The following is a 16,151-nucleotide window of genomic DNA, read 5'->3' on the forward strand; positions in this document are numbered from 1 at the left end:
CCATGCTGTATCTCTAAACTAAACTAAACTACGCCAAGTGTAAACAAGCATTGTTCAAGATGACCAAGCTAGGTTCAATTAATTCTAGATTTTTTAAAGATATTCCTTATGAATTTTTAAAATACATTTTCAATTCCATACCTGTGGCTTCTCAAGTTGCTTCAAATATTCATCAAATGATCCTTCAATGAACTGAAACAATCACAGAAAAACATCTTACAAATGATGTAGCATATAGAAACATAGGAACATGAGTAGATTATTAAGTCCTTTACATTTTTCTATTCCTGAATTAGATATTGGCTGACCTGCATCAGCGTCATATCAACCTGCTCAATTATTTTTTTAACGCAATCTATTTCACTTGTGAATTTTTTTATTTCCTTAGTCTGAATTTTCTGTGGAAAAGAGAACTCCAGATTTCTAACATGCAGGTGCAAATCACTTTTCCCAATTCACATTTCTGTATCGAACTGATTGTGATGTGAAGAAGGGTCTCGACCCGAAAGGGTCACCCATTCCCTCTCTCCTAGATGCTGCCTGACCCGCTGAGTTACTCCAGCATTTTGTGATACCTTTGTGATGTTTCACAATGAGTATTGATAAAGGACTGCAAAGGACAGATGTTCCCTTAACTCCTTGACTGATAAAGTAAATTGTCCGTTTGCCTATTTAGGGATAGAGTGAAATATACCCAAAATCTACATTAAACTAAATGATTTTTGTTTTAATCCCCAAGAAGAAAACATACCGCTTCAAATTGTTCTTGGTTCCTCCTCAGGTAAGAAACACAAGCTCCTCGCACTTCAAGGTGTTTAGATTGCGTATGGAAGACCTGAAAAGAAAGAGAAGCTGAAATCATTTACTGAGCAGCATTGCTGTAATTATTTATAAATAATAATTCATCTGCTGCCACATTGTCCACAAAAGCTGCTCTGATGTTAGCCGCCAGCATGAATTAATCTTTAACTTCCTGTTAGCCCAATTTTTTTACAAAGGTTCTGTGATTTCTATGTGTAAGAAAGAACTGCAGATGCTGGTTTAAATCGAAGGCAGACACAAAATGCTGGAGTAACTCAGCGGGACAGGTAGCATCTCTGGAGTACTGAGGATGACTCAGACAATAGACAATAGGTGCAGGAGTAGGCCATTCGGCCCTTCGAGCCAGCACCACCATTCAATGTGATCATGGCTGATCATTCTCAATCAGTACCCCGTTCCTGCCTTCTCCCCATACCCCCTGACTCCGCTATCCTTAAGAGCTCTATCTAGCTCTCTCTTGAATGCATTCAGAGAATTGGCCTCCACTGCCTTCTGAGGCAGAGAATTCTTAACTAATGAACAAACTTTTAAAGTGTTGTAAATGTTATAATAATGATTTACATTATTCTCCCACAAACAACAATATAGTATTGAACAGATAATCTGCTTTTGTGGTTGTGGATCGGAGAATACAGATTAGCCAGAAGCATGAAGTCAGTGAGGCCAAACACAAATTGGGCAGTTTACAGCCCAGCAGTATGAACATTGAATTCTCTAAATTTAATTTGGTTCTACCGACATTCCCTTTTCTCCCCCCAGTCCTTTAATCAGTTCCTCAGCTCTCCACATTGTATCCCTCAAGTTTATTCCTTTCCTAGTCAACAATGGGCTTACCAGGGCACCACCCTGCCTGAGGTCATTTGGCCCTGATTGGGGTCCTGGGCTTTTCTCACCTCCAGCTCTTCACAACCCTACCCCCCCCCCCCCCCCCCACCCTAACCAATCCTGCTTCTCCAGAGATGCTGCCTGACCCACTGTGAGTTATTCCAGCACTTTGCGTCGGAAAATAACTGCAGATGCTGGTACAAATCGAAGGTATCACAAAATGCTGGAGTAACTCAGCAGGTCAGACTGATCAGTCTGAAGAAGGGTCTCGACCCGAAACGTCACCCATTCCTTCTCTCTCTCGAGATGCTGCCTGACCTGCTGAGTTACTCCAGCATTTTGTGTTACCAGCACTTTGTGTCGATCTTTACATACATTCCCTACTCCTCTTTGAAATAATGTAATTGGGATTTTAAGTCCGCCTGAGAATGTAGGCAAAAAAATTCAGTTCAACTTCTCAGCCAAACAACTGAAGTGCCAGGGAATTTGAGCAAGGAGAGTAAAAGATGAAAGCACACCCAAATTCAGGTCATTGCTGTTTTTTCTAAATCCCTGCTGTAAATGAGAGGGATCCAACAGCAGCTTTGATGTTGGTTTATTATTATACACCAAAAAGCTTTTGTTTATCTGCGATTCAATCAAATCAGATAATACTGCAAATGTACACTTCTGAAAGAACCACTGCACATTTACAACTAATGCAAAACAATGGAAACGAACTAACTTTTCTTAAAACAGATTTAACGAGATATCCAGTGGCATTAATCATAAAAATGTTTAACTTAAATCTATATGCATGAGCAAGACCGTGCCCAGTGTTGGAGAGTGAACTGGTCTGACACAGATGGGAGTCACAGGATCTAACAATATTTGACAATACTATTCCAGAACGTGTGCATGACATTATCTGCATTTGGAAGGGTGATCGAGGAGTTTGTAAACTCTGGAACAGGGTCTGGAAGCCAACTTCAGTACATAGAACAGTTGAAACCTGGAGTCAATAGACAATAGGTGCAGGAGGAGGCCATTCGGGCCTTCGAGCCAGCACCGCCATTCAATGTGATCATGGCTGATCATTCTCAGCCTCAAAGAGGATAAAGTTGTTCTTCACGTGCAAAATATCATTTGCTGTAAATAAAATGTCAAAAAAACAGGTGCCTGGAGTTGTGTGAACATCTGCCTTTCGCTAAACCAAACATCAAAGTCTGCTTTTGCTTTCTGAAGCAATGGTACTTTTGCATCTCTTTCTAAATTATCTGGAGCTCAAGTGATGTACTGAACGGGCACCACAAAGATAGGTGCACTTATTGATCTAATGGCATTGTCGGTGGAGTTGTGGACCAGGGTAGACAGGGTTTATGTCTGTTTACGAGATTCGTCCACACGCCTGTTGTGGCTCCAATATACACCCTGGAACTCTACCTAATTTAACGCACTACTGCTCCAGCACCCAGAAGCAAAAAGGTAATAATTAGAGAAATAACAGTGAACTCACGCAAAGTATCAGATCTGGATTTACGTGAGCCAGACCGACCAGCTGCACTCGCAGGGAGGGAAAGGGAAATTGATCTGCCAACGATCATAAAAACACAAAATACATGCAACATGAAATTAAAGTGATGAGTGGAAAGGATTGGGGATGTGCAGTGATTGGGGGGAGGGGAGTCAGTGTACAGAAGGGGGGAGGAGTACACTGACTCCCCTCCCACCCCTCCTCACCAATCTCAATGGCGCGTAGACACAAAAAGCTGGAGTAACTCAGCGGGTCAGGCAGCATCTCTGGAGAGAAGAAATGGGTGGCGTTTCGGGTCGACACCCTTCTTCCTAATCTCAATGGCATGGTAGACTTGATGGGCCAAATGGCCTAATTCTGCTTCCATCACTTATGAGATTGTGGGAGAATACAAAATAGGATTAATGCGGGATTAGTGCAAATGGTCGGCAAGGACTTAGTGGGCTGAAGGGCTGGCCATTTCCATGCTGCATGTCTGTGACTCTGGGACAGGAACAAGGAGGTGCAATGTCCCAGATACGAGTACTTAGATTTAAACTATAGTTGAGATATTTCAGGGACAGTTTCATCCCAGCTGTTATCAAGCAACTGAACCATCCTACCAAAACCAACTACTATTGACCTCTTTGGTGACCCTCAATAGACAATAGGTGCAGGAGGAGGCCATTCGGCCCTTCGAGCCAGCACCGCCATTCAATGTGATCATGGCTGATCATTCTCAATCAGTACCCCGTTCCTGCCTTCTCCCCATACCCCCTGACTCCGCTATCCTTAAGAGCTCTATCCAGCTCTCTCTTGAATGCATTCAGAGAATTGGCCTCCACTGCCTTCTGAGGCAGAGAATTCCACAGATTCACAACTCTCTGACTGAAAAAGTTTTTCCTCATCTCAGTTCTAAATGACCTACCCCTTATTCTTAAACTGTAGTCAGAGAGTGGTGAATGTGTGGAATTCTCTGCCTCAGAAGGCAGTGGAGGCCAGTTCGTTAGATGCTTTCAAGAGAGAGCTGGATAGAGCTCTTAAGGATAGCGGAGTGAGGGGGTATGGGGAGAAGGCAGGAACGGGGTACTGATTGAGAGTGATCAGCCATGATCGCATTGAATGGCGGTGCTGGCTCAAAGGGCTGAATGGCCTACTCCTGCACCTATTGTCTATTGTCTATAGTACCCCGTTCCTGTCTTCTCCCCATACCCCCCGACTGCACTATCCTTAAGAGCTCTATCTAGCTCTCTCTTGAATGCATTCAGAGAATTGGCCTCCACTGCCTTCTGAGGCAGAGAATTCCACAGGTTTACAACTCTCTGAGTGAAAAAGTTTTTCCTCATCTCCGTTCTAAATGGCCTACCCCTTATTCTTAAACTGTGGCCCCTGGTTCTGGACTCCTCCAACATTGGAAACATTTCCTGCCTCTAACGTGTCCAACCCCTTAATAATCATATGTTTCGATAAGATTCCCTCTCAAAATAATTCAGCTAAATTGTCGTAATTAATTCAGCTACACTACACAGTATGTATACAAAGGCAAGTAGAAGGTTGACTGCTGAACTTAGCAAAGTTATGAAGATAGATCAATGTTGTTTAAGAACGTAATTTGTTTTTTTATATTAACTTTGGCATGCCAATTCATTTTTTTAAAGCAGGTTAGAAATTTAGTTTCAGTTTCATTTCCTGGGAAAGCAAACGCCAAGATGGGGCAGCAGAGATCACAGCTCAGTGTTGAAACTGCAACTAATTAACTTGCATCATGGCTGTGGGCGTGTTTTGATTATCTATTCAAGAAACCAGAGCTTTTGATCAAGGGGGTGCGAGCAGGAATTTAAATTTGACCCCTTTTAATACAAAGTGGATGGTGCCAGCATTGCACCAAGATTGGTAATTGGTCAGAGCAGGCGTCATCAGGGCAGGCATCATCCCGGCTCCGCTCGGCCGCAGGACCTTCCATCGCCCGGTGCGGCTCGGCCGCGGGACTTTTCATCGCCCGGCGCGGCTCGGCCGCGGGACCTTCCATCGCCTGGCGCGGCTCGGCCGCGGGACCTTCCATCTCCTGCGCGAGTCGGGAGCCTCGGTCGCCTCGGCAAAAGTCAAACTATCTGTCCGTGGGAGAAGCATGGGGGAAGAGAGAAGACATTTTTTGCCTTCCATCACAGTGAAGGGGTGTCTGGAGGAGTCACTGTGATGGATGTTTGTGTTAAAATTGTGTGTCTTGTGTCTTTTACTCTGTACTGTTGTGGCTGCGTGGCAAATGATTTCCGTTCAATTCATTTTGAATGACAATAAAGGTAATTCAGATTCAGATTCAGATCATCATCACCACCCGGCTCGGACACGCCCCGCAAAGAGTGGGCCGCCCTGAACCGGCTCCGCACAGGGGTCGGCCGGTTCAACGCCAACGTGCATCGTTGGGGGTTGCATCCATCAGCAGCCTGAGTGTGTGGAGCAGACCAGCAAACAGCGCAGCACGGCATTTCAGACTGCACTGTCCTCCGTCCCCCTGGTGGAGGGGTAGACTTCACGGCCCTCGACAACAGCACATTGCACTGGCTACAGCGCCTGGAAGGCGTTACATAACTTCTGCTGCCTCAAACGCAAGAAGAAGATCAGCTAACCATTTTCTACTCAAAATATTGCGAAAAACATTCCACTCTAATAATAATCTTCAGACAAGGTTTTCATCCAAGGGCCACTTTGCCCACCGTGACACTGGGTACAGACTCGAATATCTATCTGGGTCACTGGTGGCCCCAACACCTACATTGCAGCCTTCCTCAAATGAAGTAACAAAATATTCACTTTCATTTTTTTAAATTCCAATCTAAAAAATATAATTTTGCTTCTATGATCTCAACCACAACTTTGATCCAAAAATAAATATATTGCTCTGGTTATTTAAACAGCAGTTCCTAACCCCCCCCCCCCAAAAAAAATGCTGAATGCACAAAATTCACTTGTCTTAATATATCCTTAAATTTGCTTACAATATTTATATTATGTCAATATGGTTTCAGTTTCTCTATTCCCAACATTCCATCAGCCATTGGTTTGTGATATTCAATACCAAAACCCTCAGGGTGCAATGGTGGTACCACACCTTTGCAACAAGCTCACTAAGCTTCACCACAAAATCCTTCCGCTTTAAATATGCCTGTCTGCAACATTACATTTTGGAAACTTCTTGCACGCGAAGATTATCATGCGCTTGTTTCACTTTCGTATCACCAAGTGTGTCTGGGACCAGCCAGTGGGACACAAGGTCCCAAATTCAGAAGTCATAGGAGCAGAATTAGGCCATTCGGCCCATCAGGTCTACTCTGCCATTCAATCATGGCTGACCTATCTTTCCCTCGCAACCCCATTATCATATCATATCATATCATATATATATACAGCCGGAAACAGGCCTTTTCGGCCCACCAAGTCCGTGCCGCCCAGCGATCCCCGTACATTAACACTATCCTACACCCACTAGGGACAATTTTTTAAATTTTTTTTTTAACATTTACCCAGCCAATTAACCTACATACCTGTACGTCTTTGGAGTGTGGGAGGAAACCGAAGATCTCGGAGAAAACCCACGCAGGTCACGGGGAGAACGTACAAACTCCTTACAGTGCAGCACCCGTAGTCAGGATCGAACCTGAGTCTCCGGCGCTGCATTCGCTGTAAAGCAGCAACTCTACCGCTGCGCTACCGTGCCGCCAATTCTCCTGCCTTCTCCCGGTAACCTTTGACACCCACACGAATCGAGAATCTGTCAATCTCTGCTTTAAAAATACCCAACGTCTTGGCCTCCACAGCCATCTGTGGCAATGAATTCCACAGTTTCACCACCCTCTGGCTAAAGAAATTCCTCCTCACCTCCTTCCGAAAGGTTTGTCCTTTTATACTGAGGCTGTGCCCTCTGGTCCAAGACTCTCTCACTATGAGCATCTCTAATGGAAAACAGATGCTCCTGTAGAGCTTTGACAAAGATTACCATGTTGCTTTCCAGACATTCATGATCAAGACACATCTCAAAAGGGAGATGGATGGCCGTCATGCCTAGGGCAGCATGCAACAGAGTGAGACTCAGAAATACATGGCTCTTCTGGTGAGGGTGACTTTTCTCAACACCAACCAAACAAGACCTTGGATACACAAGACACTTGCAGACGCTAGAATCTTAAACAACACGCAAAGTGCTGAAGGAACTGAGCAGGTCAGGGAACATCTGTGGAAGGAATGGACAGGTGATGTTTCAGTTCAGGACCCTTCTTCATTGATGGAATAATGTGAGAAAGCTGGAAAAGAGAGGTAAGGGTGGGGCAAAGCCTGGCAAGTGATCAGAGAATACGCGGGGGGTGGGGGGTGATTGGCAGATGGGTGGGGTAAGTGACAAAGGCTAGAGGTGAAACGTAGACAAAAGGGCATCAGATAAGGAAAGGAATGTACAGCTGGAGGGAATGATAGAAGGAGACAGGGTGAATAAAAGGGAAGTATGGGACTCAGGAAGTGAGATGAGTGAACATGAGGGGAAAAGAACATGGTCCCTCACCTCACACATTTTCCCATCATCTTCTACACCGAACATTTATCATGCCTGTAGCAATGCAAAGTACACATTCCAGAGAACATTCCAGGTGCATTTCCCATTCCCCTACTCACCCTCTTAGCCCTCTGTTGAATCTATAGATGAAATGGATGATAACTCCAATGACTGTGCAGTGCAAAACCAGGAGTGTGGCATGTACAGCAGCATCGAGAGCTCATAATGACCGTGTTCATTCCCACAAAAAGCTGGAGTAACTCAGTGGGACGGGCAATCGACCCGAAACGTCACCCATTCCTTCTCTCCAGAGACCTGCTGCCTGTCCCGCCGAGTTACTCCAGCTTTTTGTGTCTATCTTCGGTTTAAACCGGCATCTGCAGTTCCTTCTTGCACATGTTCATCCCCACAACTGAAATGAAACGCTTTCTCACACTCCAAGTTTCTATTTCTCCTAGAAACGCACTCCCAGGCACGACAAAACTATATTCCCAACACATTCAGATCAGATCATAAAGAGAACACAAAATCAGTCGGATCAACTGCCAAGAAAATGCACTTGCTTTTGCTACAAGGCAAAAGTCAGCAGTGGCAAATGGTCATCTACCTCGAAACCTGCAGACCTGAGTGTGTCACACTTATCCATGTACATCATTTTGGTCCAACTGAACCTGCTGCATCTGCTGACCACCTTCCCGGTGGATTTAGCAAAAGGCAAACAACAACAGAGACAAAATGGCAGCTGGTTCCAACTCTAAATTGAATCAGGAAGCTTTCCATTTGCCACTCACCAGTTTCCACTGTTCTAATGATATATGCTGTTATATCCAATTAAGACTCCTTCCACAGACCTCAATTTGGACAGCACTTTTAAGACATGTAAACATGCAATATTTTTTCAAAGACCTTTTTCTGCTCGTTTAACCAGGCAAGCATCCATCCTGTATGCAGGCAATCGTATCCCTGCTAACAGCGAGAAACAAGGAATTGGAACATTGAGCAAAACACAAAATTCTGGAGTAACTCCGTGAGTCAGGCAGCATTCCTGCAAGACATAGATAGGCGACTTTGATCCAAGTGCATCGCAGACTTGCCTCATTTGATGATAGCTTGAGACATGGTTCTGTAATCCTCATTTAACAGCTATCTCCGAGGATGTGGGAAGTCGGGGGCACTGCTGGTGTCACTGACCACTACACCTGTGGGAACTGTCCAGATGCAGCTCCTCAGGGACCGAGTTAGGGAACTGGAGCAGCAGCTGGATGACCTGCGGTCCATCCAGGACGACTAAAGCTTCCACAGTCAGGTCATCACTCCAAGAGTGCAGGAGACCTCAGTGGAAGCACCTCTTGCGAACAGGTACACCCTCTTGGGAGCTGTTGGGGCAGACGACGTTTCCAGTCCGAGCAGCAGACAGGTCTGTGACTAGAATCCTAGCGCTGACGTCAGGCAGAGCCATAGTGGTGGGTGACTCCATTGTCCAAGGTGCAGACAGGAGATTCTGTGGCGACTCGAGGATGGTGTGCTGCCTCCCTGGTGCCAGGGTCCAAGACGTCTCAGACCAACTTCAGAACATCCGAGAGAGAGAGAAAGGGGAGCAGCCGGAAGTAGTTGTGCATGTAGGCACAAATGACGTGGGTAAGAAGAGGAAGGAGGTTCTGCAACGTGAGTGTAGAGAACGAGGCAGGCGGCTGAAAAGCAGGACCTCTAGGGTGGCTATCTCTGGGTTGCTTCCAGTACCTCGTGCTAGTGAGGGTAGGAACAGGGAGGTAGAGGATCTGAATGTGTGGCTGAGGAGTTGGTGCAGGGGGCAGGGATTTAGATTTCTAGATCACTGGAATCTCTTCTGGGGCAGGGGTGACCTGTACAAAAGGGACGGGTTGCACCTTAATTGGAAGGGGACCGACATTCTGGCAGGCAGGTTTACTAGTGCTACACGGGTGGGTTTAAATCAAACGGAGTCAACGGCGTGGAAGCATGTCCGTGCAGTTAACGGGAAAGAGAGTATAGGAAAGGTCACGTTTAAACTTACAGTGCAGGGGAATGGGGCCTAATGCAAGGTGACAGAGGGCCATAAAAGGAGGACAGAAGCAAAAGGTAGAAGGGAGATAAGAAAAACTAACCTGAAAGCCTTGTGCCTTAATGTGAGGAACATTCGAAATAAGGTGGATGAATTTAGATTTTTTTAGATTTAGAGATACAGCGCGGAAACAGGCCCTTCGGCCCACTGGGTCCGCGCCGCCCAGCGATCCCCACACATTAACACTATCCTACACACACTAGGGACAATTTTTACATTTACCCAGTCAATTAACCTACAAACCTGTACGTCTTTGGAGTGTGGGAGGAAACCGAAGATCTCGGAGAAAACCCACGCAGGTCACGGGAAGAACGTACAACCTCCATACAGACGGCGCCCGTAGTCAGGATCGAATCTGAGTCTCCGGCGCTGCATTCGCTGTAAGGCAGCAACTCTACCGCTGCGCCACCGTGCCGCTCGTTTGACTGCGCAGTTAGCAGTTAAGGGATATGACATAGTTGGAATTACGGAGACATGGATCTAGGGTGACCAAGGCTGGGAGCTAAACATGCAGGGGTGTTCAATGTTCGATATTCAGAAACAATAAGACAGAAAGGAAGAGGAGGTGGGGTGGCATTGCTGGTTAAAGAGGAGATTAATGCAATAGCAAGGAGAGACATTAGCTTGGATGCTGTAGAATCGATATGGGTAGAACTGCAAAAAAAGGCCAAGGGCAGAAAACACTTGTTGGAGTTGTATACAGACCACCAAACAGCAGTAGGGAGGTTGGGGATAGCATCAAGCAGGAAATTAGGGATGCGTGTCGCAAAGGTACAGCGGATATCATGGGTGACTTTAATCTACATATAGATTGGACCAAATAGGTAAGTAACGGTGCTGAGGAGGAGGATTTCCTGGAATGTATACGGGATGGGTTTTTAAACCAATATTTAGTGGAACTGACTAGAGGGCAGGCCATCCTAGACTGGGTATTGCGTAATGAGGAAGGATTAGTTAGCAATCTTGTTGTGCAAGGCCCCTTGGTCAACAGTGACCATAATATAGTGGAATTCTACATTAGGATGGAGAGTGACACGGTTAATTCAGAGACTAGGGTCCTGAATTTCAATAAAGGAGACTTTGAAGGTGTGAGACGGGAATTGGCTAGGATAGACTGGCAAATTATACTTAAAGGGTTGACGGTGGAGAAGCAATGGCGAAGATTTAAAGACCGCATGGATGCACTCCAGAAATTGTTCATCCCTGTCTGGCGAAAAAGTAAAACGGGGAAGGCGGCTCAACCGTGGCAGACGAGGGAAGTCAAGGATAATGTTAAAGCCAAGGGAGAGGCATATAAATTAGCCAGAAGATGCAGCAAACCAGAGGACTGGGGGAAATTTAGAACTCAACAGAGGACAAAGGGGTTAATTAAGAGGGGGAAAAAAAGAGTATGAAAGAAAACTTGCGGGGAATATAAAAATTGACTGTAAAAGATTCTTTAGATATGTAAAAAGGAAAAGGGTAGTGAAGCCAAATGTAGGTCCCATACAGTCAGAAATAGGTGAATTTATAATGCGAAACAAAGAAATGGCAGAACAGTTCAATGAGTACTTTGGTTCTGCCTTCACTAAGGAAGACACAAACAATCTCCTGCAAATACTAGGGGACCGAGGATCTAGTGGGAGGGAGGAACTGAAAGGAATCCATATTAGTCAGAAAATGGTGTTAGGTAAACTGTTGGGACGAAAGGCAGATAAATCCCCAGGGCCCGATAGTCTGCATCCCAGAGTACTCAAGGAGGTGGCCCTAGAAATCGTGGATGCATTGGTGATCATTTTCCAATGTTCTCCCGACTCCGGCTACCCTCCAGTCCGCAAGAACTGATCCAATGTAACTCCACTTTTTAAGAAAGGAGGGAGAGAGAAAATGGGAAATTATAGACCAGTTTGCTTTACATCGGTGGTGGGGAAGATGCTGGAGTCGATTATTAAAGAAGTAATAACGGTGCATTTGGATAGCAGTAAAAGGATTGGTCCAAGTCAGCATGGATTTATGAAGGAGAAATCATGCTTGACTAATCTGTTGGAATTTTTTGAGGATGTAACAAGTAGAATGGGTAAGGGAGAGCCAGTGAATGTGGTGTATCTGGACTTTCAAAAAGCCTTTTACAAGGTCCCACACAAGAAATTAAAGTGCAAAATTAGAGCACATGGTATTGGGGGTAGGGTGACATCCGCAGTTCTTTCCTACATTGAAAGGAAGCATGCAGGTACAGCAGGCAGAGAAGAAAGCCAATGGCATGCTGGCCTTCATTGCGAGAGGGTTTGAGTTTAGGAGCAAGGAGGTCCTACTGCAGTTGCACAGGGCCCTGGTGAGACCGCACCTGAAGTATTGTGTGCAATTTTGGTCTCCTAATTTGAGGAAGGATATTATTGCTATTGAGGGAGTGCAGCGTAGATTCACCAGGTTAATTCCCGGGATGGCGGGACTGACATATGATGAAAGAATGGGTCGACTGGGCTTGTATTCGCTGGAATTTAGGATAAGAGGGGATCTTATAGAAACATATAAAATTCTTAGAGGATTGGACAGGGTAGATGCAGGAAAAATGTTCCGGATGTTGGGGGAGTTCAGAACCAGGGGTCACAGTTTAAGAATAAGGGGTAGGCCATTTAGGACTGAGATGACGAAAACCCTTTTCACCCAGAGAGTTGTGAATCTGTGGAATTCTCTGCCACAGAAGGCAGTGGAGGCCAATTTACTGGATGTTTTCAAGAGAGAGTTAGATTTAGCTTTTCTGGCTTAGGGAATCAATGGATATGGGGAAAAAGCCCGAACGGGGTACTGATTTTGGACGATCAGCCATGATCATATTGAATGGCGGTGCTGACTCGAAGGGGCGAATGGCCTATTCCTGCACCTATTTTCTATGTTTCCATGTTTCTAAGATCTGCCACCAATTTTAGAAATCTTCAATTTCCCTCCTCTGTTTGTGGATGAGGCCAAGGGATCCACGATCCCTTCCTTCCTTCCTCGTGGATTCCGACATATCGCCTTCCACTAAAAGCATAGAAAACTGTTCCACACCCACTTGTTCCGAGTCCATTTATTTCACTCTCTGTACAAGAATTCACACTGTTCGCCAAGCATTGCTTCTCTGCTCCTTTTGCAAGCCGTTGCGTCTCCGTAGTTAAGTACCCTGTAAGTTTATTATTGATTCCACTATTAACTGAAATCTCAGATATCCACAATCGTTGCAGTCGCTGCAAGCTATCTCACGCACAAAGGTGGTGTGCAGGAAGAGTATAACAGTGACCACGCTCTGTAAACATGACAAAGCACCACGTTATGTGTTCAGGTCGCGGTTGATATATCAATGCAATTTCTTTCTTGTGATCCCCTTCTTTATTTGATCTCCAGCATTTGAAAGTTAACTAATATACTTCTACAATGAGAAAAAAAAGTTTTTAAAGAAAAGGCGTTAAGACTATATATATATTTTAAAGAAAAGGCGTTAAGACTATATATATATATATATAGTCTTAACGCCTTTTCTTCAAAACTTTTTTTTCTCATTGTAGAAGAATATTAGTTATAGAGAGAGAGAGAGAGAGAGAGAGAGAGAGAGAGACTTATAAAACGGGCAATGTTTGCAGAAAAAAACACTGGTAATATTTTCTTCCGGGTTTGTTTACGCTATTCACAGCCTAATGAAAATGTAAGTAATGTCTAGCGATTGACAATAAGTTTTTAAGAAAAGGCGTTAAGACTTTCTCTCTCTCTCTCTATATATATATATATATATATATATATATATATATATATTCACAGCCTAATGAAAATGTATGTGTATATATATATATATACATACATTTTCATTAGGCTGTGAATAGCATAAACAACCCCGGAAGAAAATATTACTAGTGGGTTTTTTTTGCAAACATTGCCCGTTTTATATGTATATATATATATATATATATAGAGAGAGAGAGAGAGAGAGAGAGAGAGTCTTAAGGCCTTTTCTTAAAAAAACATATATATATATATATAAAACGGGCAATGTTTGCAGAAAAAAACACCAGTAACATTTTCTTCCGGGTTTGTTTACGCCATTCACACACAGGCAGCCTAATGAAAAATGTAAGCAATGTCTAGCAATTGACAATGGTGTCGTTTTTCCTTATCAAGCTCCCATACCTGTTCAGCAACAGCTCGAAAAAGGCAAGAGCCATCCTTCGCGATTCTCTTTCGATAGAGACCTTGGCTCTTGAAGAACGCGTCCAGCAGGACTTCCCCGGGACTGGAGGGGTTATTACTGCTGCTGCTGCTGCTGCTGAGCTCCACGGCGGCGGCCTCGCAGTCTTCTTCGCCTTTAGCACCAGCAGCAGCAACAACAGCAGCAACAACAGCAGCAGTAGCGTCGACTCTATCCATTTCAAGTGGCAGCCTCGCGTTTTGAACGCCAGCTCATGGTTGCATTTGGACCGGGGCGCCTCCAGCAGCGAAGCCTGGGAATGTCCTAGGCAAAGACTGATTGTCCCGGCACACACAGCCACTGCTCATGTAGTCTGCAGGACACCCTGGCTCCACAACCCTCGCCTGCAGTTGGACTACAGGAGCCAGCGAGCATTGCAGAGTAGCTCCGCGGATGAAGAGGAGGACTATAATAGACCTCGGTTGTGAAGAGGGAGGAGATTGTGGGGGGGAATAGTCAAGTCAAGTTTATTTGTCACATACACACACATACACGATGTGCAGTGAAATGAAAGTGGCAGCGCCTGCGGATTGTGCACAAAAAAAGAATTACAGTTACAGCATATAAATAAAGTTAATAGACAATAGGTGCAGGAGTAGGCCATTCGGCCCTTCGAGCCAGCACCGCCATTCAATGTGATCATGGCTGATCATTCTCAATCAGTACCCCGTTCCCGCTTTCTCCCCATACCCCCTGACTCCGCTATCCTTAAGAGCTCTATCTAGCCCTCTCTTGAATGTATTCAGAGAATTGGCCTCCACTGCCTTCTGAGGCAGAGAATTCCACAAGATTCACAACTCTCTGACTGAAAAAGTTTTTCCTCATCTCTGTTCTAAATGGCCTACCCCTTATTCTCAAACTGTGGCCCCTGGTTCTGGACTCCCCCAACATTGGGAACATGTTTCCTGCCTCTAATGTGTCCAACCCCTTAATAATCTTATACGTTTCGATAAGATTCCCTCTCATCCTTCTAAATTCCAGTGTATACAAGCCTAGTCGCTCCAGTCTTTCAACATATGACAGTCCCGCCATTCTGGGGTAAGTTACTATTAGTGTAGACAAAAATTTAGTCCTTGGAGTTATAAAAGTTGACAGTCCTGATGGCCTGTGGGAAGAAACTCCGTCTCATCTTCTCCGTTCTCACAGCGTGACAGCGGAGGCGTTTGCCTGACCGTAGCATCTGGAACAGTCCGTTGCTGGGGTGGTAGGGGTCCCTCATGATCTTGCTTGCTCTGGATCTGCACCTCCTGATGTATAGGTCCTGCAGGGGGGCGAGTGTAGTTCCCATGGTGCGTTCTGCCGAACACACTACTCTCTGCAGGGCCATCCTGTCCTGGGCAGAGCTGTTCCCAAACCAGACTGTAATGTTGCCGGACAGGATGCTCTCTACAGCCCCAGAGTAGAAACAATGAAGGACCCTCAGAGACACTGAATTTCCTCAGCTGTCTAAGGTGGTAAAGGCGCTGCGTTGCCTTACCCACCAGTGCGGCAATGTGCGTTGCCCATGTCAGATCCTCTGTGATGTGGACTTTTATTCTTTCTCTCTCTCTCCGAGACGGATTCTCTCTCTCTCCTTTTCCCAATGAAAAAAACCAACAACCAGCCAGTCAAGCAAGTTCTTAGCCAGTCTGAAGAAGGGTCTCGACCCGAAACGTCACCCATTCCTTCTCTCCCGAGATGCTGCCCGACCTGCTGAGTTACTCCAGCATTTTGTGAATAAATACCTTCGATTTGTACCAGAATCTGCAGTTATTTTCTTATGTTCTTAGCCAGAGCAGGCTCCATCTCTGTAGAGCGAAAGAACAACAAGGGGGGGTGGGGGGGGGGGGGGGGGGGGGGGGGGCAACTCGGCCTCCAGCTTGCTGCGCCTTTCAATAAGGTCAATGTCCAGACACTTCAATCTCCTCGATTCCTCTTTGATCCAAAGATCTATCAGTCTGAAGAAGGGTCTCGACCCGAAACGTCACCCATTCTCTCTCTCCTGAGATGCTGCCTGACCTGCTGAGTTACTCCAGCATTTTGTGAATAAATACCTTGTTAATCTGCAGTTATTTTCTTACAAATATCTATCAATATCGGTTATGAACGACATCGATTATTGAGTCTCTAAAGCCGTCCGAGGTAGAAAATCCGACCCAATTTTGGGAAATGTGAACCGTAGTTCTACATTTGTAAGTCGGGAAAACACACCACC

At 45.2% G+C, this 16,151-nt stretch overlaps 1 protein-coding gene across 2 annotated transcripts in view; it reads right to left on the reverse strand.

The window, feature by feature from the left end:
• The window catches only part of otud4 (OTU deubiquitinase 4), an 81,017-nt gene that overhangs the window by 49,353 nt on the left and 15,513 nt on the right, over positions 1-16,151 (reverse strand). The window contains exons 1-3 of one of the 2 annotated variants that reach the window (XM_078406892.1): positions 13,900-14,274; positions 752-835; positions 142-192 (exon numbers count right to left, since the gene is read on the reverse strand). In XM_078406892.1, coding sequence (XP_078263018.1) covers positions 142-192; positions 752-835; positions 13,900-14,136 — 372 coding nt within the window. In that variant the 5' untranslated portion in view covers positions 14,137-14,274. Of the gene's footprint in view, positions 1-141; positions 193-751; positions 836-13,899; positions 14,275-16,151 lie in introns of those variants that run through there. The other variant, XM_078406900.1, reaches the window with a different exon arrangement.

Source organism: Rhinoraja longicauda, chromosome 1 (genome assembly GCF_053455715.1).
Source record: "Rhinoraja longicauda isolate Sanriku21f chromosome 1, sRhiLon1.1, whole genome shotgun sequence".
Taxonomy (NCBI): domain Eukaryota; kingdom Metazoa; phylum Chordata; class Chondrichthyes; order Rajiformes; family Arhynchobatidae; genus Rhinoraja; species Rhinoraja longicauda.